Consider the following 16,642-nt stretch of genomic DNA (forward strand, 5'->3'; position numbering starts at 1 on the left):
AAACAAAATACTAAACATTGAAAACTTCCTTATACAGATCTGCCTTCAATGTCTTCGAAAAGTTGTGTAGTTATTTATTTCCTTGACTTCTGCTAGGAGGGTGCCACCACCGAGAAGGCCCTGATTCCTTGAAACCTGACTTCTGGCATGGCGAGAACCACCAGGAGAGCCTCAGAAAAAGGCAGCGTATAAATATAGATATAGCAAAAATGGTAAATACAGAGCACGATTTATTAGTAGTAGTATTTGTATTCATTGCTTGCCCAAGTTCCCAGGGCAGGTTGCAACATTTAAGAACGAAATTAAAACAATGGAAACAGCAGAGTCCAGGGACACACAAAACAATGAGATGTTTCATAGGTTGCTGGGTTAATCTCCTTTGGGTGAGTAAAATCCGGGTGCCTTCCCTCGAAATAAATCCCTGCCTGTGCCAGGATATTGACAGGGTGGCCCTGGGCATGTTCCCACCTCTCCTCCTTTCTCTCTCTCTGTCCTTTTTCACATGGTTATTGCAAGGAGAAAACAGACTCAGCTAATCCCAGGTGCCTAATCTGTAACCGCAAATTCTTCCAAAGGATGGGTGGTGATTTCCCAGTCAAGGCCCTCGTAGCAGGAAAGCAGGAAATTGGAACAAGGAGAAGGGTGGGGAGAAGCGCAACTTCCCTGTCGCTCCTTATCTCCCATGGAGCAACTCTAGCCTCTCTCCTTCCGCCTTGGCACATGTGCAGCAATTTGTAGGAATTTCAGGAAAGAGCCTGCAGCACCCGGATCAGGCCCGAATGAGTCCCATCGAATCCAGCATCCCCATCAACTGCATGCCTCTTCTAGGAAGCAGGCAAGCAGGACCATCTGAATGCAACAGCCATGGTCACCGGGGGGAGCAGGGTTTCCTCTGGGGTAGCCCCTCAATTGGTGGAAGCCACCTTTATATAGATATAGATCCAGCACCGATATAATAAGCAGATCCTGCTGGATCAGGCCAATGGCTTACTAGCAGTACATGTGAAAAGGATTGAGGGGTCTTGGTGGACCACAAGCCTAACAGTGTGATGCAGCAGCAAAAAAAGCTAACACTATTCTAGGCTGCATCAATAGAAGTTTAGCATCCACATCAAGGGAAGTCATAGTCCCGGTCTTTTCTGCCTTGGTCAGACCCCACCTGGAATCCTGTTTCCAATTCTGGGCACCACAATTTAAGAATGTTGATAAGCTGGAAGGTGGGCAGAGGAAGGCAACTAAGGTGATCAAGGGTCTGGAAGCCAAGTCTGATGAGGAACAGTTGAAGGAGATGGATCTGTTTAGCCTGGGAAAGAGGAAACTTCAAATGTATGAAGGGGTGTCACCTGGAGGATGGAGAAAGCTTGCTCCGGAGTGTAGTACTTGAACCCATGGCTTTTAGTTACAAGAAAGGAGAGTCTGACTAAACATCAGGAAGAACTTTCTGACATGAAGAGCTTTTCTACCACGGAAAGGAGGTGGTGGACTCCCCTTCCTTGGATATTTATAAGCAAAGGTTGGATGGCCATCTGTCACTAGATGACCCTCAGGTCCCTTTCAACTCTACAATTCTATGATTCTATGACTAGTCTCTTTGCCACTAAAAAAAAAACAGAGGCTCTGTGCAATGCATGCCTCCGTGGAGGAAAGCACCTCTGAGTTAAATAGGACTTACTCCTGAGTAAGCATGCAGAGGGTTTTGCAGCCTGTCTTCTTCTCTGCTCCCCCTCCCCTCCCTTCCACCATTTCCCAGGTGGTTTTTTTAAAAAACCTGGCTTTTGTGCTGCATACAGTATTTAAATTTCTTTCCTATCTCCAGGGCAATCTCCCCAAAGATTATGGATTGCATCGCTTATGCAAAAACACAGAAGAAAGCAAAACAAAGGGTGCTGTCATTAGTCTGACATGGAGCCAAATCTCCCAGAACAAAGGTTATGTTGCCTTTTTCATCTCCAAAGGTGTTCAGTGTCCCTTGCCACATCATTCTGCAGGGAAAAAGAGGTGGGGGGGGGCTTCCTTGATTGCTGCATCAGGCAGAAGGAGCACTTGGGGGCCAAATCAAACTCCTGAAATTTGCAGCCCTGAATTTCGGAAGCCCTGAAATTTGCAGAAGTGCAGTTAAAACAGAAAACACCTCTAAACCTTTCTCTCTGTCTCTCAACAACGAACAAAATCCCTCTGAACTGAACATGTCTGCTTATGATGGATTTGGAGCAGGATTTGCTCCCAGAGCAAGAAATTTGGTGGGGTTTTCTTGATTTATATATTTTTCCACATTATTATTTTTTATTAATTTTCCAAATTATTGCAAATCAAACCAATTTGATTTAATTTAATACAATTTCTTAAAATCGGGTTTCCTGATCCTGGTTCCAAACATATAATCCCCATTTATTCACATAGCTACATCGCTCAGAGTCCAGTTGACATCCTTCACTTGCCGTTAAACCATTCTTCTAGCTCGCCACTTTCCCCACCTTACAAACAGCACCTCCGTTGCATCTTATAAATAAGCAATCCATTTCATGTGTGTAGTCCTTCATATACATTGTTGTTCCAGACCTGGTGTGCTGGGAGAGTTAATGACTATCTTCCATTGTCCTATTCTTTGCAGTGTTTATCAGGATGGGACAAGGTCACATTCTGTTCCTTCTGCTGTTCACCAACTAGCGTACAGTGGTACCTCGCTAGACGAATGTTGTCAAGATTCTCATATGTGTGTGTGTATATATATATATATATATATATATATATATATATATATATAGGTTTTCTAATATTACAAAAAGAGATAACAAAAAACAGAAAAAAGAATACATAAAAAGGAATAATTCAAAACTTGAAGAAGAAGAAGAAGAAGAAGAAGAAGAAGAAGAAGAAGAAGAAGAAGAAAGAGAGAGGGGAAAAAAACAAAGAGTAATACACATCAAAATCTCATTTGGGGATCCTTATTCTTCTACCTTAACAATACCCCTTAACCAAATTTGCTCCCCTATGAATTCTTGACCCTGTTTGACTTCCTCCTCCCCCCCCACGTTTCTATTTATAACTAACATTGGCACTCTCTAATTCATTCCTCTATTCTTGATTCTAATCCACCTATTACATTACTATTCCAATTCTATTTTACATACAAATATAAAATAATTTTAAAAACTACTTAGAATCTAGAATCTATAATCACTATTTAACATATAATCATTTCTCTCCTTATATTTAACTTCTCGCCTCTTCAGCCTCTTATACTTCCCCCTCCCTTGTTTCTTTAACCTTATAATTTTTCTCTAAATATAACTTAAACTTCTTCCAATCGTCTTCCACTGTCTCCTCCACTGTCAAGATTCTCAAGCTTCGAAGAAAACATTCAGATCCCTTCAAAGAGCCAAGCCCAGTCCTTTCGGCAGCCTCTTAGCATATGCCAATCCAGGAGCGCCTCTTGATTAAGGTCAATTGTCCGAATTATGGAGGAACCAACCACAAATTATGTCGGAGATGGAGGGACACCCTCCCAGGTCGTACCCGCTGTGCCTTTCAAGTTGGCAGGTACGGACTTGAGTGGCACAGCGGGATGTCGCAAGCTCCCTAGACCCCACTGAGGAACATTGCCAGGGGTTTTGCCTCATAAATCCTGGCTTCCCCTGCCTGAACCTCCTCGCTGCCCAAGCTATCACCATTGAGTTCGTGACATGACCGGAAAGCCTCATTGATTTATATTTACTTGTTGTATATCATTATTGCATTGCCATCTGTTGTTGTTGTTTAGTCGTTTAGTTGTGTCCGACTCTTCGTGACCCCATGGACCATAGCACGCCAGGCGCTCCTGTCTTCCACTGCCTCCCGCAGTTTGGTCAAACTCATGTCCGTAGCTTCGAGAACACTGTCCAACCATCTCGTCCTCTGTTGTCCCCTTCTCCTAGTGCCCTCAATCTTTCCCAACATCAGGGTCTTTTCCAGGGAGTCTTCTCTTCTCATGAGGTGGCCAAAGTTTTGGAGCCTCAGCTTCACGATCTGTCCTTCCAGTGAGCACTCAGGGCTGATTTCCTTCAGAATGGAAAGGTTTGATCTTCTTGCAGTCCATGGGACTCTCAAGAGTCTCCTCCAGCACCATAATTCAAAAGCATCCATTCTTCGGCGATCAGCCTTCTTTATGGTCCAGCTCTCACTTCCATACATCACTACTAGGAAAACCATAGCTTTAACTACACGGACCTTTGTAGGCAAGGTGATGTCTCTGCTTTTTAAGATGCTGTCTAGGTTTGTCATTGCTTTTCTCCCAAGAAGCAGGCGTCTTTTAATTTCGTGACTGCTGTTATCATCTGCATTGTCATCTATATCACACTTTTCCCTTTTCTAAGGAGCTCAAGCGTGGTTCTCCCCCTCCTCATTTAATCGCCACAACAACCCAGAGACATCGGTTGGGCCGAGAGGCAGCGATCGGCCCCCAAGATCACATCCATCAGGAAGGATAATGGCCTCTTGGGGAAAGTCACATTATTCTTTTCTTAATTTTATTAAGTATCATGTCCCCAAATGCCTTTGCCTTAATGGAAGATCCACCACATGTGATATAATGACCCCTCAGTGGCCTTACATTTCCAATACTTATTTGATACTTTTTTGTACATTTTTGTACATTTCTTTGGGGGTAAATACCATTTATAAAGCGTCTTGTAATAGTTTTTTTAAAAGCCATAACACGCTATAAATTTCATTCCTATTTTCCCAAGCTTTTCCCAGGCAGCCATATCTATATACTTAGCTAACTTAACTATTACTATAATATTACTATTACTATACTTAGCTAACTTAACCATTGTTATTTCAAAATTGTCATGCTTCGTTTCCCATGCAAGCAGCAACTTGCACATTTCAGAAATTAATTTCTCATCCTTTTCACCTAAACCTGTTTCAGAGTTGGAACTTTGCTCAGCAAATCCATTCTTTAAATCCCCATTATCAATTTCATTTAACTGAGGATATTAGAACCACCAAGTTTTGCACTTCATCAAACTTTCTAAGCTTATGTTTGTTCCCCCCTTCCAAACTGACTCCGAAAATCACCCTTCAAAGGTTACGACAGAAAACATTTGTGACTAATCTGGGCAAACACATTCTTGTGTGACCCACTTCCATCATTCATCAGCCACCCAGAAATAATAAGAATAAGAATAATTTTATTTTCACCCCACTTATCTGACTGGGTTTAAAACCAAATGTCAGATTGTTCCAGCTTAATGGAGTTAGTTTGGGGAAAGTTTTTTTAAAAAAGAAGAAGCAAAAAGAACAAAACCCAAAATGATTTCTCGCCCACGTATCTTTCCCCATATGTTTTCAGTGTGGGATTAAGCACTCTTCCCCCTAGGATTTTTCCGGGGGAGTCCCCAGGACAGTTTTCTGCACGTTCCTTCCTTCTGCAGTCTTCAGACTGACATCTCTGGAGGTGGAGACGACTCCCACCTCGCTCAACTTGATGTCTCCCCAAGTAAAGGCTTATCCTTTTTCACACACTCTCTCTCTTTGTTTCCGCAAAGTTAAGGATGCAAAAGCAAACAGGGACTTTCGTCTGGAGATGTTGGCTTTTGCGGCCAACTCCCAAATGCCACCCATAGCTGCCAAGTTCTCCCTTTTTTTAAGGGAAATTCCCTTATGCTGAATAGGCTTCCTCGCGAGAAAAGGGAAAACTTGGCAGCTATGATGCCACCCCGGGGTGAAAACCTGCATGCAAAATGGGTAACTGGGTCAAAACAAAGGGGTTCTGTGGAGCAGCTGACAAGGGCCTCATCCTACTTCATCCTGAGGCCACAGCAACCGATACGCTGACAGCAAGCAGGCAACTCTCCAGAAGAAAATATCCCCCTCCCCAACCCAATGAGAAGTTTGGTGTCTATTTTCCAGCTTTGCCGAGTATGTTCATCTGGAGAGTATGGCGTCTGGGCAGTGGCATAGCAGGGGTTGCCAGAGCCTGGAGAAAGGAAATTATTCATAGAATCATAGAATGGTAGAGCTGGAAGGGACCCCGAGGGTCATCTAGTCCAACCCCCTGCAATGCAGGAATCCTGCCCACAGCCATCCCTGAGGTGGGCTCGAATCACCAACAGCTAGATGCACTTTCCACCAGCTCTGATGGGTGTTTCATTCCAAACTCCAGAGAGAGAGAGTCCCAGCTGTCAGGAGAGGAGACTGCTGTTCTAAGCAGCCCTTTAATTTTTATTTATTAGATTTATTAGATTCCAAGTGAGTGGCATACAAAAGGCAAACAGGTTAAGTTGCTAATGATATACAGTAACGGGCAAAGGACTTTGGACATAATATACAGATGGTAGATTGGGAAAGGTTATGGAAATCGGATTTCTTCTTCAATACCTTTATTGGCATACAGAAATCAGATTTGAAACTCATGGTGTGTTCTACATTGAAAGAAAATTACCGGTATATGAAAATGATGTACTGGTGGTATTTGACTCCTACAAAGTTAGTAAAAATGTATAAAGGTAAAGGACCCCTGACTGTTAAGTCCAGTCGCGAACGACTCTGGGGTTGTGGCACTCATCTCGCTTTACTGGCCGAGGGAACTGACGTTTGTCCACAGACAGTTTTTCTGGGTCATGTGGCCAGCAGGACTAAGCAGCTTCTGGCGAAACCAGAGCAGTGCACGGAAACACCGCTTACCTTCTGTCACGGTCCGGTCAGCGGGCGGTTGAAGCCCTGGCTGAGGACGTCAGGACCAGAGGCAAGATGGTGGTGTAGAAGCAGGAACAGGTGCAGGGCTGAGGGTCCAGCAGCCGGCAGTCGCGGGGTCAAGGAGCAAGGCGGAGGCAAAGGTCTGGGAGTCAAGGAGCAAGGCGGAGGCAAGGTGAAGGTCCAAGGAGCAAGGTGAAGGCTCAAGAAACAAGAAGCAAGGCGAAGGTCCAGGGGTCAAGGAGCAAGGCGGAGGCGAGGCAAGGGTCCAAGGAGCAAGGCATCGGCAAGGCAAGGATCCAAGGAGCAAGAGGCCAGATACAACAAGGCAGGGATAGCGTTGCTGTGGCAAAGAGCTGAAGGAAAATGCTGAGCTTTTATCCCTCCCAGCTCCTGCCACCAGGTGCAGTGAGGTATCAAGTGGCCTCACCTGAGTGGCCACTCCTTGCTTCTCCAGCACAAGCTGAGGCAGGCCCCAGTCCTGCAAAGCACTACAGGCCCCCGAGCCTGGCTCCTGCCCATACTCCTGACACCTTCCTGCTGACCTATTTATCTACTTGCACTTTGACGCGCTTTCGAACTGCTAGGTTGGCAGGAGCTGGGACCAAGCAACGGGAGCTCACCCCGTCGTGGGGATTCGAACCAACGACCTTCCAATTGGCAGCGCCACCCACATCCCAAAAATGTAGAAGACAAGTTCAAATATCTGTTGGAAATGTAAAGAAAAAGACCTTTTTCTTTTATCACATATGGTGGACCTTTTATCACATATGGTGGACCTGTAAGGTAATAAAAGCTGGTATATAATATGATATATTTGATATATGATACTGTATTTTTCGCTCCATAAGACGCACTTTTTTCCTCCTAAAAAGTAAGAGGAAATGTCTGTACATCTTATGGAGCGAATGCGTGGTCCCTGGAGCGGAATTGCCCAGGGGCAAAAGGCAGATCGTGCCTTTTTTTTTTAGAAAGAGCTAAAGGCTAACAAGAGGGAAAGAGAGTGTTGAAAGGACCCGCTCAGCAGCTGACTGCAAGAGATCGGGGAGGGAGATAAGGGAGTTAGCTCCCTTCCCGGCCCGCCCAGGCCCCTTGCCCAGGCCTCAATTGTTGTCTGCAGAGAGAGGCTGCTTGTTTTCCCAGCGACATGTGACTGGCTGATTAGATTATCTGTCTGGAAACTGTAAAAATGGGTCCCTTTCCTTTCCTAGAGAAGCTGCAGAACTGTGAGTTGAACCCCATAAAAACAGGATTTTTTCCCTTTGCAAGGTAAGCTCAACAACTTTGAGCTGATCCTCATACATGAAGCTTTCCCCCTTTGCAAAAAAGATGCACAACTGTGAGCTGACACCCCCCCCCCAAAAAAACGGGGCTTTTCCCATTTGCAAAAAGAGCTGCACAACTTTGAGCTGATCCTCAAAAAATGGAGGTTTCCCCCTTTGCAAAAGAAGCTTCCTCAAATATTTAGGGGGGGGGGGCAAAGGCACCTAGGCCTCTAGGAGTGGCTGCTATGCCTAGGACAATTCAAGAAAGCAAAATATTTTTTTCTTGTTTTCCTATTCTAAAAGAACTAGGTGCGTCCTATGGTCAGACACGTCCTACGGAGCGAAAAATACGATATATGATATATAATGAAATTAAGAAAATCTTTAAAGTAACTTTTGTTTAAAAAGCAGAAGCTTTTTTATTAGGAATTACAGGTACCGACATTCTAAAGGAGCAGGAAAGACTGTTATTGACCCAAAGTTGGAAAGAGGACAAGGTCCCTACCAGAGAAGAATGGCAAACCAAATTGATGGGCTACGCCAAGATGGCAAAGCTGACTGGAAAACTCAGAAACCAAGAGGATAAAAACTTTATAAAAAAGAATGGAAAAAAATTATAAATTATCTAGGAGACCACTGTAAGCAGATGGAAACAAGAGCAGAATGTTGACATACTTGTAGTGTAAAAAACATTATGGATAATGTGGTTTGATATAAAAACTGGAGTACAGACTAATATGCAGTTGTAGATGTTTAAAATAAGACTCCATGGATGGGGTGGGGGGAAGTCGTGAGATTCAGAGAATGTCCACATACAGTATGACTTTATTGATGTGTGTTTATTTGTATTCTTTATTTGTAAAACTAATGTAAAAAAAAAGAAAAGATTTATTAGATTCCAAGTGAGCAATAGTAATGTTTCTATCCCACTTTTGACCTATTGCATCCCCAACACAGCTGAGGTAGACTGCTCCTCAATGTGGAGGTTCTACTGCTCTCGGGCGGCTCTTGGTAGCTTGGCCTTCCTCCTTCCACACACCCCACGGGGGGCAAGCAAACCTTCTCCATCTGGCCAGAACATACCAGAGAGTAAATCCTATTAAACTCAGTGGGGCTAAGTTCTGAGTAAAAATGCTCTGGGTTGCAGTGTAAGGCTGCCCAGTTACTCGAGAGTAAGCTGCATTGAATGCAGTGGATAAATGCTGACATTGGTCATCTTGAGCCAAGAAAAAAGATGCAAGGGAAGGGACCAAATGAATTAAGATTTCAGCTTGAGTCCCTGTCTGGGGAAAAGGTGGGAAATAATAATAATAATAATAATAATAATAATAATAATAATAATAATAATAATAATAATACCAGAGAGTAAAAATGCTTCCGGTTGCAGTGTAAAGCTGCACAATCTTTATACCCAATTACTTGGTTGTAAGCTCCAATGACTACAGTGGGACTTACTTCTGAGTAGGCAGAGTGAGGCTCCATTTACAATAAAGGAATAAACCCTCCCCGTGCTTCCTAAGAAATGGCTGGCTGCAGAATGACTTGCAATGAAAGACTTTAAAGTGGATGGGTGAGCTTTTCCGTCACAATTATAGGAAACTTCACCATTTCCTTCATTTGGTGCAGGAATTTTATTTTCAGTATAAACAGGACTCCGTTTTAGCTCCTGCACACACCACTTTTAATTATTCTCCAAGATGGGGAGGGAAAAAGGAAAGCGGGACATTCCGGGATCAAATCAGGAACCGGGAGGTCTTCTGTAATTCTGGGACTGTCCCTGGAAAAGCAGGGCCCTTGAAGGGTCTGCATGAGACCCTATAACTTCAGTTTTGCTGATTAAAGCCCCACATTGGGTGAAACATTCCAGTGTTGCAGGGGGTTGGACTAGATGACCCTCATGACCCCTTCCAGCTATACAATTCTACGATTCTGTATGCTCTATTAGTACAGAACCTCCAGGCTGAGGGGCAGTCTATCTCTCTGTTGCGGGGTGCAAAAGTCAGAAGGCATCTGCTGATGTTCGGCGAGTTCATCTTCCGTTTCCATCATTCATTTCTCAGGTTAGAAATAAATAAAGAGATCTTCATCCTGCTGAGAGTCAGAGGGCCCTGCTCCTGCCTCTAACTACCTGGCCCAAGGCGGGCCCTGGCAGGCTTCATAAGGACTGCTGCCGCAGCTCAGCAAAAAGGACTCCTTGTTTTAAATGGTTTTTAAATGGTTTTTATATCCTTTTAAATTCTTCTCTCTCTCTCTCTCTCGCTCTCTCTATCTTTTCTTTTTGTCTTTCTTTTTTTTATAATCTATTTTTATTAATTTTCCAATTAAAACACGATTATATCACATTCATTATTTCAAATTATACAAATACATATCAATTAAACCGAATATTATGCCAAATCATATAATATTTTCTGGAGTTCCCATGCTTCAAAAATTTGGGGATTCCTCGCACCCGTCTACTGCCGTCTTTTTCTAAAGTCCAAATCTTCTCTCAAAATCCAAAATAATCCCGATCATTCCCCACCAGTCACTAAAATATTTTCTTCTTTCATCCGATTTTTTTCACAGCTGCTGAAATAAGTATCAAACGAGAGTTCACATATATTCTTTCTCCTGTGTGAGTTTTAATCGTCCTGCCCCCCCCCATATATCTTCTGTCCGGAATGTCCTGTTGCGTCAGCCTTTCAACACGGAGCAGCGCCATCTTAAAAAGCTTAGATCACTTTCACCCTCAGCAGCACAAATTCCTTGGCAGTAAACAGAGCTTCTTCCCCTCCTTCCGAAGCATGTCCATGAATACGCCTAATTATCTTCTTTAATCATGGAGATCCCGCTCTGCAAGTTGGCGTCCAGGAGATCCGACATTTCATGAGTGCTCTCAGCCCAGGCCCCCCCCCCCCACTCCTTGAACAGTCGGAGTGGGTTTGGGGGCATCGCGGGCCCGCGGGCCCTCTCCGTAACCCCCGGAGAGGTAAGGGGGTTGCCTTTAACTCCCCTGGCAACCGCCGAATTCCTCATGAAGGTCGGAGGGATGGAACAAGGGTCAGCCATTCCTGCAGGCGGAAGCGGAACTCTCTTTTCTTTTTGTCTTTCAACGGTTTTTAACTGGGTTGCAAGGGGACTTGGTGGCAGGGAATTGCAGTTGTCATATCAGCCAGTCCTCGGGTCTGCGACTGCTGCTGTTGAATGCCAGGTACGCCCAGAAGAAAATCTCCCTCATCCATGATCTGATTATGGATGAGGAGGCTGATCTGGCCTGTATCACTGAAACAGGGTGGAGTGTGGGTCTCACCCAGCTATGCCCACCTGGGTATTCACTCAGTGCAGCCGCAGGCCAGACTCGAGGGTCGAGGAGGGGGAGTTGCTGCGGTCTAGAGAGAATCTCTCTCTATCTCCTGGCTCTCTGTCCAGTTGGGGCTCCCCACCTGTGGAAACGCTCTCCCCAGGAAAGTTCACCTGTGCCTAGATTATAGGTAAAAAAAAAGGTAAAGGACCCCTGGATGGTTAAGTCCAGTCAAAGGCAACTATGGGATTGCGGCGCTCATCTCGCTTTCAGGCCGAGGGAGTCGCCGTTTGTCCACAGACAGTTTTCTGGGTCATGTGGCAAGCAGGATTAGCCCGCTTCTGGCGCAACGGGACGCCATGACGGAAACCAGAGCGCATGGAAATGTCATTTACCTTCCCGCTGTAGCAGTACCTATTTATCTACTTGCACTTCGTGCTTTCGAACTCCTAGGTTGGCAGGAGCTGGGACCGAGCAATGGGAGCTCACACCATGGCGGGGATTCGAACCGGCGCCGACCTTCCGATCGGCAAGCCCAAGGGGCTCAGTGGTTTGGACCACAGCGCCACTTGTCTTCATAGAATCATAGAGTTGGAAGAGACCACAAGGGCCATCCAGTCCAACCCCCTGCCAAGCAGGAAACACCATCAAAGCATTCTTGACATATGGCTGTCAAGCCTCTGCTTAAAGACCTCCAAAGAAGGAGACTCCACCACACTCCTTGGTAGCAAATTCCACTGCCGAACAGCTCTTACTGTCAGGAAGTTCTTCCTAATGTTTAGGTGGAATCTTCTTTCTTGAAGTTTGAATCCATTGTTCCGTGTCCGCTTCTCTGGAGCAGCAGAAAACAACCTTTCTCCCTCCTCCATATGACATCCTTTCATATATTTGAACATGGCTATCATATCACCCCTTAACCTTCTCTTCTCCAGGCTAAACATACCCAGCTCCCTAAGCCGTTCCTCATAAGGCATCGTTTCCAGGCCTTTGACCATTTTGGTTGCCCTCTTCTGGACACATTCCAGCTTGTCAGTATCCTTCTTGAACTGTGGTGCCCAGATCTTCATTATACACCTTTAAGTGCCAGGCTAAACTGTTCCTTTTTAACCAGGCCTTTGGTTGATCTGATTGACATCCTCTGCTCTGTTTAAAATGTGGCTCTTTTTTTTGCAAGGGGGGTGGGGATACTGGGTTGTTTTTATTTTGATTATATATATGTTGTGATTTTTATGTTGGTCTTTTCTGTGAACCGCCCTGAGACCTCTGGGTATAGGGCAGTATATAATTCAATAAAAGTATAATAATAATAATAATAATAATAATAATAATAATAATAATAATCTGCTCCTCCCCTCGCCCTTCCCTGCCTCGATTGTGGTCCTCAGCACCTTCTCTGGCAGCAGCGGCAGGAAATGGCTCACAGGCCTCTGAAATTCTCTGAAAACAGGAAATGGGGTCAGGTGCTTTTGACGTACCAGCAAATCTCATCTCCGAAACCAGACGTTCGGAGGTTGGCCTGCGCCATCTCTGAGCTCCCTCAAAGGAAGCTTAGCACCCAGCTCTGGCCCCAGACACTCCTGGGATCCCTGGGAGGACTTTCCTATGAGATCTCCCAGAAAGGTAAGAGGAAGAGACACCAACCAAAGAGAGATGGCAGTTATATAATGAATGGATTGTGCTGAAATGGCGAACTTGGCTGCTAAACAAATGGAAAATCACAGAATGGTAGAATTGGAAGGGCCCCCGAGGGTCATCTAGCCCAACCCCCTGTAATGCAGGAATTGCAGCCAAATCCTGGAAACTGTAGTTTGTATAGGGTGCTGAGAGTTGCCAGGAGACCCCATTCCTCCTCACAGAGCTACAAGAGTGGTTTGGCAGTCAAACCTTGCAGCTAACACATCTCTCAGCGCCCTGGACAAACTACACTTCCAGGATTATCTGGAGAGAAGACATGTAGGAGGTCCCAGGTTCGAATCTCCCATGCCATCTCCAGGTGGGACTGGGAATGTCCCCTCACCAGGACCCTCGAGAGTTGCCACTGCCAGTAAGTGCAGAGAGTACTGAGCTTGGCAGGTGAATAACCATAAGGACTAGCATTTTACTTTGGTTTTTGAAAGGACCAGTGCAGGACTGCACAAGGCTGTTCCAATACAAGTGGAAAGGTCTCTCTCGGGAGGTTGTGGACTTTCCTTCCTTGGGGGTCTTTAAGCAGAGGTTGGATGGCCATCTGTCCAGGATGAGATCCCTCCATTGCAGGGGATTGGACTAGATCAGGCTTCCCCAAACTCAGCCCTCCAGATGTTTAGGAACTACAATTCCCATCTTCCCTGACCACTGGTCCTATTAGCTAGGGATGGTGGGAGTTGTAGTCCCAAAACATCTGGAGGGCTGAGTTTGGGGAAGCCTGTACTGGCTGAGCCTTGGGGTCCACCATTCTAGGATTCTAAGGCAGCTCTTGAAGTGCCCAAACAGCAGACCTGCCGGCTTCTGCGCAAAATGATGATTTGTATCGCTGTTAGCAGAAAACAGCACTTGCCTTCTACCGGGGGCGGAGAGCAAGTGGGGGCATGGCTGGCGCCCCCTGGGGGGACTTGACGCATGCCCCGGGGGGCGTGGCACACCGCCCGTGAGGATGTGACACATTCTGGAGGCGTGTCGGGCTGCCTGTGGGGGCGGCACGTTTCCGGGGGGCGCCGCGATGGCACCCTACCGGACTAGTGATGCCAGGGGCGGTCCACTCCCTCCGCCCTCCTGTTTATCTGCCAGGGCAGCCAGCCCACCTTCCTCCCTTTTGCAACCTAGTGGCAATCAGAACAGGAACCAGTGATATCCTAGCTTTCTGTCGCTCGTGGGAATTTGTATTATTTCATTGGCATCCGTCTCCAGAGACCATAAAGTGGGTCTCCAAAGGTGATCCTTATTAGTTGTGTTTATCTCCTACCTTTGCATCAAATGTGCTCAAGGTGGTGGGTGTGGTTCTCCTCCCTCTCTTGCAGTGACCCTGCAAGGTAGGCTAGGCTGAGAGAAGCGGGGACCAGCCCCCAAGGTCATTCATGGGCATTGCGTTCTCCCTGCCTATGCCCTGTTTCGCCAGAGTCGCACATGTCCTAGTTATCTCCTCCTTGGACTACTGCCATGCACTCTACGTGGGGCCACCTTTGAAGACGACTCGGAAACAACAACTAATCCAGAATGTGGCTGCCAGACTGGAGACTGGAAGCAGCTGCCAGGATCCTATAACTCCAGTCCTAAAGGATCTTCACGGGCTCCCAGTACATTTCTGAGCTGCAAGAAGTAAGGTTACAGGGAACCAGGCAGAGGGCCTTCTCGGTAGTGGCACCCGCTCTGTGGAACGCCCTCCCATCACATGTCAAGGAGATGTGTTTTTATTACAGTATGTCAAAAGCCACCTAGAGTGGCTGGAACAACCTGTTCAGTTGGGTGGGGTATAAGTAATACAGTTGTTGTTGTTGTTGTTGTTGTTGTTGTTGTTGTTTTGAGGTGCTTCTTTGTGTGCCTCCTCCATGAGAGGGTGGCAACGCCAGAAGGAGCCTTTCCTACAGTGTCTCCCCCCTTGTGGAATGCTCTCCCCAGGGAAGCTTGCTTGGCACCAGTCAAAAATATTGCTCTGAAACCAGGCCTTGGGATGATCAATATTCGGTGTTTGGGGGCCGGGGGGCCGGGGGGCGGTAGTACAGTAGTTTGCTTTTGTTTTATTATGTTCCTATTTTGCGATTTTATGAACCACTCTGTGATCTTCGGATGCAAGGTGGTATTCTAATTTAAAAACAAACAAACAGACAAACAGATAATTGGGTTCCCTTTCTCAGTATATTTTGCCGTTCTTCCAAGCCACACCAATAAGAATCAGAACAAGAACTTCTTGTTTTGATTCTTATTTTTGTGTATAACAACAAGTTCTTCCAAGCCAAGCATCTGCTTCCAGTCTTAGCCCTTGGACAAAGTAGCAGAGATTTCATTTTATTGGCTTCCGGGTTCAGCGCCAGCGCCGATCGGCGGGGTTTCGTCTCGTCTCCGAGACGGCCCGTCTCTGCTAGGAGTGGGGAGGGCAGCGAGAGCGACGCTGCGCCCCTTAGAACCTCGGGAAGGGCGTCCCGGGGGCAATTTGCTCGGCACAGACCCAATCCGGACTCCCCAACTCTTCGGTTAGCTCTAATAAGAGCTCCGGAGCGAGGAGGGTAGAAGTCGCGGGGGCCATTTTGAGCGGCAACGTTATTCTAGCAGGGAGAAGCTTCAAGCCGAAGGCGGAGAGCGCTGGATTCTTCCGAAAATAAAACGATTGGAAAAGACTGTAAGTAACCTCACGATTTGGATCTGGGAGAGAGGGGAGAAAAGAGGAAGCCACCCCCCCCCACGGCAACAAAGAGACAGTAAATAGAAACCCGAAGCCATAAACAGAAGATTTGTAATTCAAAAGGATCCCTCAAAGGCATCAAAGAGAATCTCCCCTTTGATGCAGGGTGAAAAGGGGAGAGAGACTGTGGTTTATGACTGCCCTGCAGCAAGAGGTAAAGGCTAAGAAAAACCTTTCTTTCCCTCGGGAGCCGGCAGCCCAGACAACCCAGTGAGTTGATCAGGATTTATAAGTCAATTTTTATTTCACTTTGTATTTCTGGACTTTGTGGAATTTCTTTTTTGGTTTAAGTGCTTGGGAAATGTGAGTTCGAACTTTATTGTTAACAAGACTTGAAGAATGCAGCCAGCTTGCTAAAATGGAGTCGAGAAAATAAACTGTGATCATATTCCACCCCACGTGACAAGTTTTGACCTTGGCAGGATTGAATTATGTCAACAAAAAAGTGTTCCCCTGAGTTCCAGCGGTCTGTTTTGACCTTAATGTGGGAAACAAGAATAGAGCTATGTCAAGAGGAGACACGACGGCAAGAGTTACAGCAAAAATTTCAGATGGTGATGGCGGAATATGATTTTTTAGGAGATGAAGCTTTTGACACTGAAAAAGATGAATGTGAGAATGACAATGATGATGACTGTGATTTGGAAGGAAAAGATGAAGATGAGGACTGTGATGATTCAACACAAAATGAAACACACCACGAAAAAAATGATGACTCTACTCTACAAAAAGTTGGATGGAGTGCCCTGCTTTTGAGGGGGGCACGATTGGTATTATTGGAACTCCAGAACGCCCACAGGGAAGAAGGAAAAAATATGCAGAGAAGAGAAGAAATCCAGGGGTCCTGTATGGTGGCCTGGATGGCAAAAGACTGTAAACAGGGGGTGGGGTGAAGGGAAAGTGATGTTGTGATTATAAGGATGGATTAACAGGTTTATAACTGGTCTGCTGATTTTGGAATTTGCTGGATTGGGGGGGTGGAGCCGGTAATCGGGGATGTAAGGTTAAATTGAGAATAGTTATAGTTTTAAAAGTGAATGGATT

The 16,642-nt window shown here is 45.8% G+C and overlaps 1 protein-coding gene across 3 annotated transcripts in view; it reads left to right on the top strand.

Annotated features, from left to right (window-relative positions):
* Positions 1–12,727: 12,727 nt before the first annotated feature.
* The window catches only part of JAK3 (Janus kinase 3), a 30,765-nt gene continuing 26,850 nt past the window's right edge, over positions 12,728–16,642 (top strand). For 2 of the 3 annotated variants that reach the window (XM_035120211.2, XM_035120212.2), the window contains exon 1: positions 12,728–12,843. In XM_035120211.2, coding sequence (XP_034976102.1) covers positions 12,826–12,843 — 18 coding nt within the window. In that variant the 5' untranslated portion in view covers positions 12,728–12,825. Of the gene's footprint in view, positions 12,844–13,603; positions 14,518–16,642 lie in introns of those variants that run through there. The other variant, XM_035120213.2, reaches the window with a different exon arrangement.

Source organism: Zootoca vivipara, chromosome 6 (assembly GCF_963506605.1).
Source record: "Zootoca vivipara chromosome 6, rZooViv1.1, whole genome shotgun sequence".
In the NCBI taxonomy this organism is placed as follows: Eukaryota; Metazoa; Chordata; class Lepidosauria; order Squamata; family Lacertidae; genus Zootoca; species Zootoca vivipara.